Raw genomic sequence first — 15,993 nt, forward strand, 5'->3', positions numbered from 1 at the left:
AAAGAGCCACTTAGTGTAAGCGATCCCCAGTAATAATTACGGCTGTGAGCGCTTTGATAACCGAGCAGGGGGTTAGGGGATGAACACGTGTGTGGCTGGATGGCTGCAGCTTCCTGGGAGCTCTTAGCATGCCTCAATACAGGGCTTTGTGCTGCCTGGTTGGCATGCTTTTCGGCATCCCTTTTAAACTGGTTTTAGCAGTAGGCACCAAGTGCCTGCCTACTGTTTCCCAGCCACACCTTTTGTTCTCGGCCACAGCCATCCTGCCCCTTTGGGGGCTGCCAGCAGTGCTGCCCCACCCTCTGGACTGCAGTTCTCACTTTGATTCAAAATGGCCCATTCTTTCTTTGGAAATTTCTGTCCATCATTTCCCAGTGCCCTTAAGCAGCTTTTTCTTAGCATCTGGAAAATCATCATCTCCCATCAACTGCTTGGTTTTTTTCCCTTAGGTAACCAGAGGTCCTTATGTCTTGTCACAGACTCCGCCACCTCCACCTCAACTAGGAGCATTGCAGAGGACCTGCCAGCAGGATGGCACCTCTGGCTCAGGTCACGCTGAGGAGCGTGTCCCCAAGCTGAAGGAACAGCTCACACCTTGCCTACCAGCACTGCAAGGAGGGTGGATCAGGAACTTTGTAAGTGAGCTTCTTCTTAAAATAAATATTTCAAAGTAGCAGGAAAAAGGGTCTCTGGAAAGATCGAGAGTGAAGGAAATGTGTTTCTTTTATGATGAATATGTGGAATATGAGAAGTATTATCTACTTCTTAAATGTTGCTAACAGTAGTTCGTGCTCCTGACTGGGCCAGGATAGCAGCTGTGGGAAGCGACCATTTTGCTTGAATCCCTCTCTTGGTGGCCATTCACAAGAAGCATCGTATGTCACCTTAGCTGGTTAAGTGTATTTGCTTTTTAAACTCATGCCATCAGGGATGGTGTATTCCATATGAGTGTGAGAGAGAGAGAAACGTGGGCAGTCTGCACTGCACACACACTGCAGGCTTCCACTGTGTTCCTAAGTGGCAGTGAAGCACTTATGTTTCTTACACCAAACTGCAGCCTTCCACAACACAGCTCTCATGCCAACTGTCCGTTTGAGCTTTATTACCAGAAAGAGAATACAAAATTAGTGAAGATTATAAAGCACTGAGAAAAAGAACGCTACAAAAAAACAATTATGGTTTAGAAAGAAGCACAGTCTGGATGACCTTCATGGCCATTTCCACGTTGGAGTGCATTTTGCAAGCATACGAATTGGAATCTCATCGCTTAGTAGCCCCTCATTTCATGCAGTAATGGTAATCGATCAAGCTGAAGAACAGACTCATGACTTTTCAATCCAACGCTAATTGCACTTAATTACAAAGTTATCAGGAGGGCTTTGGTCTTAGCTCAGTTCTACTCCAAAATGGAGGCCATTTCTGATCCTTTCACAAAATTTCCAGGCTGAGAACAGTGCTCTTCTCTGTGGCCCAGAGGATCCCTGTGCTTCCTGTGAGTGAGTCTGGAGGGACGTCCCTCTGCTGAGGCAGCACACGTGGTAAGCCTTATATTCAATGGTATCTCCTGGAAAGGGCTTCAGACTGTGTTTGTGTGGTGCAGAAATCCTTCCCTAAAAATAAAGGGCTGGTGGGATGGGCAGTGTCTGGGTGGGTGGGGAGCTGAAGAATTTACTCTTATTTGTACTTCTGAGCAGCAGAGACACTGTGTGAACGCAGGTACCAGGCTGAAGCCTATCTCAGTGTCTTGTTGAAGGGATGATCTTGATCAGACTTGCCAAAGCTGCACGAACAATGGACAGCAGGACACTGAGATGGCTCAGATAGCTGCCAGGGGCACAGAAGTAGGTTCTGTAGCAGTCTTGCTGCTTCAAGAGCAGCTACCTGCTCTCAGCAGCAGCCCTCCTTGGGGTTGGAGGCTTCCGTCATGTCTAAAGGAGATTGCAGCCCACATGACTACAGGTCTTCCAGTTGTCCTTCAGTATGTTTAAAAAGGAGCAGACTGAGACGTGCCTCGTACCAGATGTGGGCAGGCTCTCCCTTCCCCTTGGGAAGCAGTACATGCTCCAGCACTCTCCCAGCTGTGGTGCCTTTAAACCATGGCAGGCAGAGCTTTCCCACCACTTGGCAGCCTCGTGCTTTGGCAGAGGAGCTGCTCTACCAGGTCTCACTCTGAGCAAAGGGCACAGAGCTCTGGCTAAATGAGTGCTACTGTAATGGACAATTCTTGCTTAGTTTTGCATTATTTTTAAAGCTCTTCAAACACTGCTCTCAGTGCATTTTTAATTTTGCAGGAGCTGAGTGCCTGGATGCAGAGAACGAAGCAGACTTACCAGCCAGCCCTGGGTTACCTCCTTTCGTGGCAGAGAAGCACAAGAGGCAAACTCCTCAGCTCCCCTGGAAGTGAGATTTGCTCCATCACAAAGGTAATACTCTGTGCTTTAGCTGTAACCCAAGGCAGAGAGCATTTATAGACCAAGGAGCTGTAAGGTCATATTAGATTAAAAACAGCACATGTTTCTTTATTTTATTTATTTACTGAGACAAGACTGGCTTCCTCTTCTTAAGCAAAGAAAAACATTCCTAAAACTAATAAAAAAAAAGTTTAAATGAAATTGAGAGAAAGCAGACTTTGCTACAGTAAGTAGAAAAGTGCTTTCCACTGAAAAACTGCAGCCAGAGAACATCAAAAATGTTCTACCTTAAATCAGAAAGCAATCAAAAAGAACTGATGAGCATCCTGCTGGTCATGGAGTAATGTAAGTGCAGGGCACGGCCCTGGGTGCCCCTGGACAGCAGCTGAGAGACTGCAGCTCATCTGAATTGTACAGTGTAGGGAAAAAAAAGAGTTTTTCAGTACATCAAAATGGGCAGCAAACATGAAAAGAAACAAAGCCAGTCTTTAACATATACAAAATATGTATCCTGAGGCATGGTCTTTCAACATACATAATCACAGTCTTTCTTTTTTAAACAAAAATAGCAATAATTCCAATTGCTTGATAGTGTCTCTGCACTCTGTACTGTAGTTCATTCAAATTCACAATACAGAATGAGTGAGTTAAATGAGCTTTTATTTCTAACACAGTGATGTGGTCTGGCACGTTCTTCTCCAGTGTGGAGAAGTCCCCTCCCTGGAAGCTGGCACCGGGCTTGTGGCTCTGCGTCACTCGTGGCTCACAGCATACGAACGCTCCCATTCGATGCCAACGTGAGCGTAGCAGTACAGCAAGCTGAGAACAGTCAGTGTTGCCCATGGCCAGCCTATAAATAGAAAGGCAGACAATTCTCGTCAGAGTAATTAATGGCTGCTTCACGCAGAAATAGTCTTAGGGTGACCAACTCGTGACGCTTCTGATTAATGTTATTAGCAGTTTGGTATTGTAAGTGGAGCCAACACACCAACGGGGGAACGTGGATTGTCTAAAGCTTCAGGGATGCCCGACCCTCCACAGACGCACTCTTTTCTATTTCCAGTGAATTGGATCAGGTTTATTCCTGCTCTGCATCTCCAAATGATGCTTGCAGCATCAAAGAGGTCAGTTTCAATCTGCTCTTCTGGGCAAGTCTGTCTGTCGAACCGCTCCCTGGACGAGCCCTGGTGCTTTATGCTGGCTGTGGTGCTTTGCAGGCACGAAGGCATGCACGGCCATAACGTGGGTTATTAAAAAATCAGAGCTACCTGTTCTGCAGAGTCTGGAGAAATCTCTGATTAAGGCTGCTTCAGATACCCTGCAGCTGGGTGTAAAATTGATGTATGTTCTCCACAAACCAATAACTGCTAATGGGGTCAGCACAGCATTGTGCTGCTGCAGAGGAGACAATCCTATTTGCCCGATCTGCTCATTAGAATTTTCCTTTTTAAACTAAAAAGAATAAGTCTTCTAATGTATAAAACTTTTGCTGAGGAAATGACATGTTCTGTTCTTTCTTCTACTTTCTTTTAGTCACCTTTCCTCACTCATCTTTTACAGCTATGTCTGCGTGTCACAAGCCAAAAGGTGCACCCCTGCCAGGGCATCTGCGCATCACTGTGAGACTTCTGACTCACATAAATTAAGCTGTCTTTCTCACTACTTTTCATGGCACCTCTGTTCATTCCCTCCAATCTCATCTTAGAATTTACAATTCATAGATTGAGCCTTAATGTTCTTTTTGAGGGGAGGGAGAAGAAAGGAAGGTAATCTGGCTCTGGGTGAGTTTTTGTTGGTGTTGCTGACGATGAACTCTGGTTATGTGTATAGCTGACTCTGTGTGCCACCCCTGCATCAACAGCAGCTCCTTCTGAAAGAAGGGCTTCTGTGTTCCCTCCTGGAGATGGTTGTGGGCAGAAGGAGCCCACTGGCAGCAAGGACATTCCTCAGGGCTCTGCAGAAGGGATGGGCAGAAGACACAGCCTCGTCACCATACAACTCACACAGCATTCTTCTTGCTGAAGGTAGGTTCACAAAGCTTGCTTCCTTCTCCGTGGAATTAGACTGCTGTAGGTTGGGTTTTACCTTCAACAGCAAGCTATCTGCACTAACACTGCACTTGAAAGTCTGGCAACAGATGTAACAAACCCATACCTTCCCTGGCAGCACTATCCTGTGCCTGCTTTATACAAACAGAGCCAGCAAGTTGAGAGAGGATACACACCACAATAGCTTTATTTTTATATTTATTTATGAAAGGGTGCTTTTGGAAGTTGTGTTAGACAGATATGATGCATTTTTTTTTTTTTAGCACTTTAAAGATGTGACACGCACAGAACATATGCCAGCAGTAGTTCTTATAACTTGCTTGTTATTGCAAGCCAGTGCTCCGCATCCTATTTATAAGGGATCTTGATGGACTATGTATGTATTTGGTGGAAATGTCTTCTGGACCCTCAGACTTAGAATAAAATTCCTTCTCAGTGCTCCTGCCATAGAGTTGCCACTATAATCTGGTTTGTGATAATCCTCTTTGAACACAGGGAGTTTCCCCTGCACAGTAACAGGTGTTAGGGATTGCATGCAGCAGATTAGCTGCTGCTGTAATTAAGATGAAAAGAAGGGGGAAGAGAAAGTGACCCATGATGCGAGAGGGGACAGAAAATATAGTTTTGATTTGTTCTTCTTACAGCTGTTCCAGCAGGAGCTGCACAGAGCCCAAGGCAGCACACATAGGAGACCTCTAGCTCTTAGACACAGGGTCTGAAGGAAAGCCCAACGCAAGCAGGGGCTCTTCCAGCTGGTTTCACTTCTGTTCCATTTTGTGAATGGATAGAACACACTTATTGAAAAGACTGAAGAACTCTGCCTACGCTTTGTGCCAACATCACAGAAAGTAATCACATCACAAAGCGTAGGCAAAGTTCTTCTGTCACAGAAGGTGATGTTGCAGGGACAGACACGCTGAGCAAGGCTACTTCAGCAAGGGCATCATTTAAAATTCTGTCCAGCATTTTCTTCTGCTGTAAATGACCTGTGTGTCATCCTTGTGCGTAATCTCTATAATCAAACAGCAGCATGAGCTTGCAAGATAAGTTCAAAGGAGCCTCCTTGCTTAAACAGTTTCTCAACCAACCAGGAGCTGTTTTTAGATCCACAGTTCCAAAGAAAATGCTCCTTTTGCCAGCACTATCATGCCTTTTCTTTCCTTGGGCCTTTTGGTTTCTGCTTTTACCCTCAAACCACCATTCAAAGGGCTCTTCTTTCTGATGGCTCCTCAGCTTTACCTCATCACCCTAAGCCACTATATCCTCTAATAGAAAATGCCATCCACCCTGTATCATTTTTCAAACTCTATTCAGAAGTAGACATGTCTTCATTCTGGATCCAAAATCATACAAATAGAATGCACTTTAAAAACAACATTACTAGAGTCAAATGAAGTATTAAACTTAAGCAAACCAAACTGTTATTTATTTCCTATTTGAAAATACAACCACATACCACCTTATGCCTCAAAATCTGTTAACAACCATCAGTAGTTTGATTTTAGGCTCAAAAACTAAGTCTCAGATGACTCAGATTTTCTTTTTTTTTTTTTTGTAGAAGGAGGAATTAGCGTTCATTAACACACATTGTTTGTATACTTAGGAACAAATTCTTGTCCTATTTGCAAATCCAGCACTCTCTGTGTGCAGGTAATGCTTAGTCTTCTCTAAGACAGCTGGACTTGTAACAAAGGAATGCTGGCTAGCAAACATTAGCAGAATCACAGCCAAGTTCTCTACTTACACAGATACAATGCTCCACAAAACTCAAACACAAATTTTTTTGCAAACGCCTCCATGAATACTGTGCTAACAGTGGCACTTCATCACACAGCCTCCTCTTGAAGAAGCTTCCAGTCACAGCTAGGCAGGAGACACTGCTCTGTCACACACAACTCATCTACTGTACAGTAATGTAAAAGAATCATGCCAACAACATGTTGGGCCTCTCCATCTATCAGAAAGATACACAAGCGCAAGAAAACAGCCCTTTATTGGCTCCAGCCTGTGACAGGTAAAAGAAAGGGACAGTAATAACATTTTACATGTTCAGCCTGACTTGCTGTGGGACCTCAGTGCTGCTTTTAGATGTCTGAAGACCATGTGGCCAAGTCACATAGCACAGAGTGGTTATTCCATCAATAAAAGCCAAAGAAAGTTCTCTCTTTGAAAAGCTTGACTTCAGGAGCATGTATCTGATTTGATTTGGAAGTATGCAAGTTTCTGCAAGACTCAGCACTCAGGAAGATCTGTCCTTCAAGAGAACTTCACGTGTGACAGGACACTGAAGCCACCACTCCCTAAAGGAGAATTTAGGAGACACAACTGTGGCTAGGAAGAGGCACAGGCACTGATTTGTCAGGTAAAAAAAAAAAGCAACATCAAACCAGCATTTGAGGACAAGGCCTCTTACCTTCACTTGCTAACATCCTTATGAGACCAGTCTCATTTTCAGAAAAAATAACACTTTCTAAACTCGAGGTCAGTAGAAAGAAGACTATGAATAGATAAAAATATAAATATATATAATTAAATAGATGTAAATAAATATATTTATATTGTTTTTGTATATTTATATATTTTATATTTACATATTCAATTGTATATATTATATATAATTATAATTTAATTCTAATATAATTTAATATACATAAATATATAGAAAATATATAAATATACATGAATAATATTAATTTCAATTTGTTTCTCATTTCCAGGTGTACCAATGCCACCCATCAGAGCAGGACATGCATAATAAGACATACTACAAGCACCTGTGCAGGCTGACAACTCCATACCCTTTTCAGGGGGTTGGAAAAGTAAGCCCAACATATCTTCAGCTATGGTTAGCATTCAGCATGCAGATGTGGGACCAGGAACTTCAAAGCACAGCAGAGGTGATCCAATTGGCTTATGCAAAATTGTTCCATGGGTCATGCATCACATTTTCCAGCTACTGTGTACACAGAACATAACACATGCAGCCCTACGTAATGCTGGTAATAGTTATAAAGTATGCCTACTACTATTCCCCCAGAGTTCATTCCTATTCTGAAGATACTAAATCAGAATATGAAAAGAATGATAATTTTCAAGTTAAAAACTTCTATCTGAAGGATATTCTGAAGCTTTATAATACACCCTTCAAACTAAGCATTCACAAGATAAACAGCAAAATTATCTCCCCTTGCAGAGAGGTTTTTCCTGCAAGCTCCTTTGAAGTTCCTCCACATTCTAGTTCCTTTCCATACACTTCCCCTACTCACAGCTAACCTAGACAGGAAAATGGGCACTTTCAGTTATGTACAGTAAAATATAAGCACAGCCTTTGTTTTCTAGCTTAAATAACTTTAACATTACTTAAACGTACGGCTTTAGTTTATGAATCTCTACTGAACTACAGGATGCCTGTTAGTAAACAACTCCAGCACCAGGAGTTAAGACAACAGAAGCAATTAATTATGGAAATACAGGAACTATGTGGAATTCACTGAAGTTATTTTTAATACTTATAATCATGAAAGCTAATACATTTATTTATATATTTATGGGGAGAGATACACATACAGAATGGCAAAGAGAAGGCTCTGTATTTGTCAACCATGTCTATATATATATCTGAAGGAAGAGTGGCAAGAAGACAGAGCCAGAGGTGACCAGTGCCAAGGCAAGAGGCACAGGACAAGGTACAGCAGCATAATAAACTGATGGAAACATTTATTAATATACCTTAACTGCCCAACCGTAGCCTATCCCAATCACTGAGATTGACCTCTATGTCCATGCTTAAACTGACCAGAGTTGGAAATGATTCCAGCCCCCTGGGACTCTGTCCTCCCATTGGTTAGAAATGCAATTTTTCAACAGCTCATATTCTTGAGCAGTGCCATTTGGACTTCGGTGTGTGTCACAGTGTAGAAAAGGCTTTCGTCAGGGAAACAGTCTTCATAGTATTTAATTCTTTGTAATCTCCTCAAGTTGGGGATCAATTTTTTTTTAATTATTATTATACATTATTATATTTGAGAATGGGCCCTTAAAATACAAGAGTGTGCACTACTTCTGGCTGTAGCTGTACCTACTCAAATCCAGCAGCATTTTAACTACTTGAAAGCTTAGCCTAAAGGCTACTTAAGGCTGCTGGTTCCTGGGTTTAAAAGATGATTTGAAGAATCTGCTAGTTTTTATGAATCACATGCTTAAAAACTCAACTGTGGTGCTTGCCAAATTAAATGGTCATCTTAGCCTTTATAGATTGCAAATAGCCTGTATCCTTGCTTATTAGTAGCAACTCCTACACATTTTACTTCTGTGTACTTACATACAGTTCAGCTACCTAGGCATAAACTGCTGATAACAAACTGGCCTGGAACAAAGACCCAATGCACAGTTTCATTTGAATTCCCTGTCTGCCCTGTGGAAGGACTCAAGCCAAAGACATCAAATCTGCTCCACACATGCACTCAGCAATAACCACAAGCATGGTGAGGTAAGATTCAGTACATAGAAAACAGTGAATTAAGCTGCAAAAGAATGCATGTAGCAAACAAAGACCTAACATGAACTGTGGCACTGTTGTTTTGCTTCTGCTTTCAGCCTGTATATGAGAAGACAAAGTTACACCATTGCCAGGATGGACAACCAATCCTGCTAGCACTAGCACAGCTCTCCAAGTCTCAACTGGTTGCCCCCAGTGACCCCCCCCCCCCCCCCCCCCCACCCCGATATAAAGCACAGCCCAGATTCACAGGGTCTCTCTATTCAAGATGCTGCCTTATCCCACTGGGTTTTTGGCAAAGAGCCCCCCCCACCTTCCCCCTCTATCCACATCAGGAGCAGAGCCAAGGGGAACCAACCTGGGACTCCTGGCCAACTTTACTGATGGTTATAAAATGTACAGGTGGAAATACTGCAGAATCAAGTGTGAGTGAAGTCCAAATATTAAGGAAAATCATCTTTGTAAAATAGGAGGTACTGAAGAGGGAAGCCAGGGAAGTGCTGTAAGGATGACTCAGAAGCAGTTTAACACAGAACAGTGAGCTGCCAGGTCAAGATCTCAACCTCACCCAGGTACATCAGCAGTATCCACAAAAGCTTCCTCCTCTCTAGGCACAAAGCTCTTTTCAGCTAAGGACATTAAGAAATGTATTACATAGTAGTCTGCTTATGTGAATTTTAAATTATATCATCCTGTAGAATGCTTATGTCTGTGGCTGTCTGAGGAGTACTGACTGCTGCTGAGAAAAACTGAAAATGGAGAGGTAACAAAGAGCATCATCTGCAACGCAGGATGGCTGGACTCAGGATCAGCAATGCTGGGAGCAGACGGCTTAACGCTGTCATAATGCAAAGAGGTTTCATTTAGCAGATAGGGGAAAAACAGATAAAGAACACAAAAGCTGTGACTTTTCTGCATTCTTAGTGAAAGTGGAACCACACCTCACCATAGGTAAAAATCGTTTTGCTTTTATGCTCGATAGCACTAAGGAAAGTTGTGTGCTAACAAGGATTGTCGCATACAAGAACACCTTTCAACCTCAGGCAGTGTAAGAAACATGCTAAACACACGTTTTCCTTCTATTAGATCAGCTACAAATAAACGACTTAATGTGAAGCTCAAAAGACATGGCTGTTGTTTTATAAAGCACCCCCGGTACAATTCAGTGATACCAAAACCATTTGCACTGAGCATGCACATGGAAAAAAAACAAACAAAAAACCCTGCCAGTGCTCTTATTTATGAATGGTGGTAAACACTGTGTGGATGCAGGTATCCATTCAGGAGATGCCTGCCTGCACAGATACTCCATTTTGTCTTTGGAGGCAAAACATCACTGATACCCAGCCATGACAGCAGCAGCTCTCCAGATGCTGTATAATTTAAATCAGAAGCATTAGCTCCCCTCGCACGCGTCACCTGATGTGAGCAGAGGAATATTGGTAACTTCACTCCACATTGCTTGATCATGATATTACCTGACCATAATTCTGACCCAAGTGCTTCTAATTACTGTATAAAGCACAAAAGAATTACAGTGGTTCTGCTTTTTGCTTTATGGTTTGAAGTATAACTTAGTAGCCCTTTAGTTTTTTCCAACAGAACTTGTCAGTGAAAAAAAACATCAGAAAAAACCCTGGTCTCATGCATATCAGATCCATTTGGGGTAATTCAGCTAAAACCAAAAGAACCTTACTAGTGCAAGCATTACATTTGAATTAAGAGTGAAAAAAGGCAGCTTAGAAGTACCAGGCAGAATCTTTCTGCCACAAGTGATAATAGGAAAGGAAAAGGAAATCAAATAGCTCTAGTTTACAGATTAAGAAAGGGTGACTCTATCAGCAAGAAGCGTATGAACTAGAGGTGACCTTCCTTCTCCTCCCAGGTCTTTATTTGAGAACTTCTCACAGCTAACACAAAATGGAAACAAACAAAATAAGAACTCCTGCTTGTTTCTCGCTCTGAACAAAAGCTTTCAAAAGCGTGACTGTAAATAAAGATAAATCTTCACTTGGAAGCAAGGAAGGAAAGCTACCTCAAAGTGTTACCCAGTGAAAACATTTCTGAGTAATATATCTGCCTTGCCATGCAACAGGACAACACTGTGCTCATCCTCAAATGTCTGCTCAGACATTCTCAGAATAACCTCCTTAAATGATGGCATTATAGACAGCAATCAAAACATCAGAGCCAAGAGCATCCTTCCATCATAGATGGACAACAGAGTGTGAGAATAGAGAGCTAAAACCCCAGGAGAACAGACACGTCCCAAGGGCAGAGCTGGGAGCGATGCTGCCTGGCACAAGCCTGAGCTGAGTACTGAGTGTCTGTCACTGAGCAGACACCCATGACATACAAAGAAAGAGGCTGAGCAGAAGGGCAAGTTAACTTCCATTCTACAAGAAGGGAATGAAGATTTCTGTATTAATCTAATTAGGGGCCTCCTTTCTAGAATTTAGGCTTGTATGTTACCATTTTGCACTCAACAGAATTCCTTCTGTAATCTTTGAGACCAAGTGCTGGAGATCTCTTGAGCAATCAGGGCCCTATCAAAGCTCTTAAGAGGAGTGAATTTAAACCAGTGGTTCAGATATATCATCAATCACAAGCAAAGACAGTATTTGCATAAAAAGGTGAAGAGCTATAACTCATTTTCCCAATCCAATTTCTGACTAAGGAATCCTGGAATGGTCGTGACTGTAAGGTGCTTAAATGATGAATAAAACAATAATTCTTTTATTAGGAAGTAGTACTTAAGGATGAATTATGCTCTGTCCTTTCTACTTGCAAGACTCTTTAATCAGCAATTTCCTTTCCTCATCACAAATCTGGTTATGCTCCTGAACCATTTTAGCAATTCTGTGGCACTGCCTTGTCTCTCACGCTGTTAAGAAAACAAGCAGCATGACAAATTTAACAACTACTTACAACCAGCTATGCCAACAGTATACAAACTGCAACTTCTTATCACACAGCCCTCGAACATGAAACGTTCCACACAACAGAATTTGCTACCTGTTAGAGCTTCACGCAGTAAAGAGAAGGGCTGACAGCACACAGGTAACTTACATGAGCACTGCATGTGGGATAACTGCTATACCAGTGTCAACCTAGTGCTACAAGTGAGGACAAGTGAGTTGAGCCCTCACCCAACAGAAAACCAAACATCTTGAGGAGTAAAAGTGCACGGGTAACCAAGCAATCTTGCAACTACCGTGCAGGACTAAGGTGATTTCGATGCTGTTTGTCTCAAGCTCTGTGAAGTTACTTCACTTCCACTCGTGTCTTGCTTTCACAATACCACCAAATGGCAAAAGAAAGAACCATGGGGCTGTTAATGCATGCAGCTGTGCAAGGACAGTGTCACCTGAAGTTGGCTATGAGCCATCAGAAGACACTGACAACAGTCACCATTACACCGGTAACGTATTACATGAAATATAACATACAAGTTAGTTGTAGAAAAAGGGCCATAAACAGAATCACAGAACCATTAAGGTTGGAAAGGACACCAAGATCACCTAAATCCAATAGTACAATGATACATGGTTGACCCCTTTTTGATAGGCCAACTGTTCCAATTCTGTCATGCAGATGCCAGCCTGACTGCTACAGCCCATATAATCATAGCAACTAAATAAATAAATGATCAGTAAAATACTTCAGTTCCAGATACATCACAAGTAAGAGTTCATTAGTCTACCACCAAGAACATTCAAAATAATGAAAAAAACCTTAACATGATTTTAAGGTCATGATTAGACAGTTCACTTGTACATTCTAAGATACATTCTGGATTTTAGAAGTACATTAGTGAATCTGGGGAGGAAATCTCTCATTCCTTGCTCTCTGTGTGAATTGGAAGCATGCCTGTGTGACACAGAACCCAGACAGTACCTGAAAATACAGATCTACCTATCTGAGTTGCACAAGTTTGTAGCACATCTGAAGCAAAATCTAGCAAAGCCTTTATGATGACAGAAAACACGGAGGAGAAACACCCAGGAAGCTACATCCCCATGCAGCATCTGTCAGAGCTACCAGCTGCAGGATGCTTGCTTCTTGAGCCCCTCTCAGCTCTCCTAGGATCAGTAGGAGCCCACCTGAGGGAAGGAATTTTGATCAGAGCAAACCTGAGTGCGTTCCATAATGATTTGGTAACCAAAATTAAAATGGACCTGTCAGCCCAAGCTCCTCACTCTGTACACTGAGTACAACAACACTCCTTTGCCTTTGGAATCTGCTCAGAGAATGCATGTGAAGATTTCCAGTGTTGTTGTTATAGGCTGGCTGCTCTCCTTGCTTCCTGGTTTTAAGAAATCTTCCTAAAATGCTGCTGGATGAGACTATTCACAACGTTCCTTGCAGGTTAGATGGCTAAAATAAAAAATACCCTATTTTGCTTTCGGAGGTGTCCTTAGCAGGATGTTGCATTTTCTACAAGAAAAAAGTGCTGTAATTACCAGCTCCTTTATGTCAGAATACGATCAAGTAAAACAGTACTTCTGTGCCTTGCAAGAGAGTTGGTGCCAATACTTCAATTACCTCATTTAACAAATGCAGATGCAGCTTAGTGCTCCTGGCTAACTCCAGTGGGCCAAAGAAGCACACAGAAAGATCACACCTCATTGCACTGACACATGGCTGTCCCGCTATTTAATCTAATAATAGCAGCACTGCAAACATTTAACAAGCCCAATTATAGTGTTAAATACACACCTTGCTAAAAGCCAACATGTAGACATGTGCCTCTCACAAAAAAGCAAGTGACCCATTTATATCATCAGCTCCATAGTGTTCAAATCATTTCTTGTCTCTTTGTCCATGCATTCAACACAGCAACACTTCTGTGACTTCCTGTCTTTACTGCTTTACAGCCTAGATCGTGTTAGTTATTAATGTAAAGCAAGAACAGATAAACTGAAATCAGCTGTACAACCCTGCAGTAAGCAAATGGGTGTTAGCCCCAAGTGGCTCACGAGGGGTGGATCTGCTCAGCTGCTTCACCACGAGATGTATGGAACCTATATGGATGCCAGGGCCATGAGGACATTGGAAGGACGCTGTCCTGATGAGCTTTACAAGGGGCCCCCAGAGCAGCCTCCCCCCCTCCATCAATAGCACCTTGCTCAGCCCAGCTGGCCACTCGCCACCACTGCCCTGCTCTGCTCCCCTTGCCAAAGTGTGCAGGGGTAGTGCCATGCCAGAGAGGCCAGGATCCTGCTGGCCTTGTGGCTGCCCCACTCCCCAGCCCTGATGGCAAACACAAGGCTTCAGCCCCTCGCAGCAGCAGGATTTCTCCTAGTCCTTATTTTGCACCTCACGGGAGAGGAGAGTATAATGAGAACTGGCAATGAAGCAGTCATTTCCATTTGTAAACAGGAGAACACAAAGGAAGAAATGAGAACAAATTTCCATATGTACAACCCCCCTCCAAATAACCATTTCTGTAAGCCTTTCTGCAGCGTGCATGCTTCCTTTCTTTGCTGGATCAGCCGCACTGCCAGAATAATTAATTAACAAAGGCCATATCCTACCAGCTCAGTGATCCAGTATAACAGAGCTGGATCCGATCTGTTTTAATTCAAAGATCACAGTTCACGTGCAATGGTTGTGACCACACAGATTAGGCATGTAAATATAATTTGGGACTAATTCATGAATGCCACATCTCAAGTAGGCCTGGGCTATTTCCAGACATCTTTGCTTCAAATCCCCGCATGTCAAAAACACTTTCTCACATCCCTGCCTTGAAATTAAAGCGCCAGGTGGTGAAATGCCTTACGGGAAGTCACAGAGGGCTGGCAGGGCACACACGAAGCCCACTCTGGAGCAGGATATTCACCATGTTCACACGACAGTATGCAGCCCTGATGTGAGACAGAACATGCCCTGGGAGGATGACCACCTGGGGAACAGCTGTACAGATCAAAGCTCCTATCAGTCTGTCAAATGCATTCCTCATTCATACATGACCCAGAGAACTTTTCTAATGAAGATCATGTTGTTAGAAATATAAATAAGAAATATTAAAATGGCATTGTTTAAAACTTGAAAAAAAAAATCATCCTTTTAGATCTGACCCACTTAGCTAGTTACAGTGAAATGGCAGAAGGAAGGCAAGCCATGGAAAACAAGCTAAGAAAAACGGTACCTGTGATTTTGTACTGGCTGCAGTAGAAGTCTGCACAAGATTAATTTTAGTTAGCACTGCATTAAGCTAGAGGTTGGCAACCCTTGTTATACTGGTGAAAGCCTAGAGCCAAATGAAGATGTCAAGGTGTCCATTGTTTCAACTGATTAACTGGAGAAGATCCAAACAATACACTTGCTGCGAGGGGGAATATGGCTTGCTCATCTGAAATTTTAATCCTGAATGCACTATTACTCTCACTGTCAAGAGCAGGACTCACATCCTTTTCTTTGTCAACAAACATGATACCTAACAGAAAGGAAAGTGTTCCACTTCTTCCTTTACTCTTTTCATTTCAGTTGGATTTCCTATTGGTACTATATAAATCATTACTAAAAATGAATTTCTCATGCAGAACTACACTGGATGAAATGGAAGAGGTTCTAAAAAAATATATTTGTGGTCACTTTATATTACTGATATTTGCCATAGAAAATGAATGCATAAAGAGAAAAGCATCTTATTTTATTGCTTATTCACTGCATCACTGAATGTCCAATGTATAATCTGTTTCTTCAGCCTTACTCATTACTTCCCAAAAATCTTTTGAATGGATACTGGCACATCCAGTACAGATGTTGAAAATTCATCTTTTTGGATCAAATTTACCAATGTGAGTGTCGGTATCTTCATGACTGCTCACATTGTATTTTTTCACAGAGAGCAAGGACACTCGGGTAACCCTTCGTTGACCCTTAGTAGAATTATCCTTCACTGGGATTTGGCTCAGCGTTCACTTTACTGCAGAACGCAAAGATAAATATGGCTGGAAGACCTTCCTCCGTCCTTCAGTGTTTCATTGAGTACTGAACTCAAGCAAAGAGCTCAGCTCTTGTTGCAAGT

The 15,993-nt window shown here is 42.4% G+C and overlaps 1 protein-coding gene and 2 long non-coding RNA genes across 4 annotated transcripts in view; 2 read left to right on the plus strand and 1 right to left on the minus strand.

Moving 5' to 3' along the window:
• The first annotated feature begins 538 nt into the window (after window positions 1–538).
• LOC136058708 (uncharacterized) lies at window positions 539–4,043 on the plus strand. 2 transcript variants are annotated; one of them, XR_010623163.1, is made up of 5 exons: window positions 539–635; window positions 1,444–1,538; window positions 2,292–2,423; window positions 3,475–3,535; window positions 3,972–4,043. It is a non-coding gene; the product is annotated as an uncharacterized LOC136058708 (long non-coding RNA). The 2 variants fall into 2 exon arrangements; XR_010623159.1 differs by lacking the exon at window positions 3,972–4,043 and having other exon boundaries at window positions 3,475–3,651.
• Window positions 3,115–15,993, minus strand: part of HHAT (hedgehog acyltransferase) — a 139,820-nt gene continuing 126,941 nt past the window's right edge. Inside the window, exon 11 of the mRNA XM_065752212.1 lies at window positions 3,115–3,261. Coding sequence (XP_065608284.1) covers window positions 3,164–3,261 — 98 coding nt within the window. The 3' untranslated portion in view covers window positions 3,115–3,163. The remainder of the gene's footprint in view (window positions 3,262–15,993) is intronic.
• LOC136058658 (uncharacterized) lies at window positions 6,298–11,669 on the plus strand. The gene is made up of 3 exons (XR_010623151.1): window positions 6,298–6,473; window positions 8,787–8,948; window positions 10,843–11,669. It is a non-coding gene; the product is annotated as an uncharacterized LOC136058658 (long non-coding RNA).

The sequence above is a fragment of the Cyrtonyx montezumae genome, unplaced genomic scaffold (assembly GCF_038088225.1).
Source record: "Cyrtonyx montezumae isolate F1298 unplaced genomic scaffold, pur_monq_1.0 scaffold_0, whole genome shotgun sequence".
Classification (NCBI taxonomy): domain Eukaryota; kingdom Metazoa; phylum Chordata; class Aves; order Galliformes; family Odontophoridae; genus Cyrtonyx; species Cyrtonyx montezumae.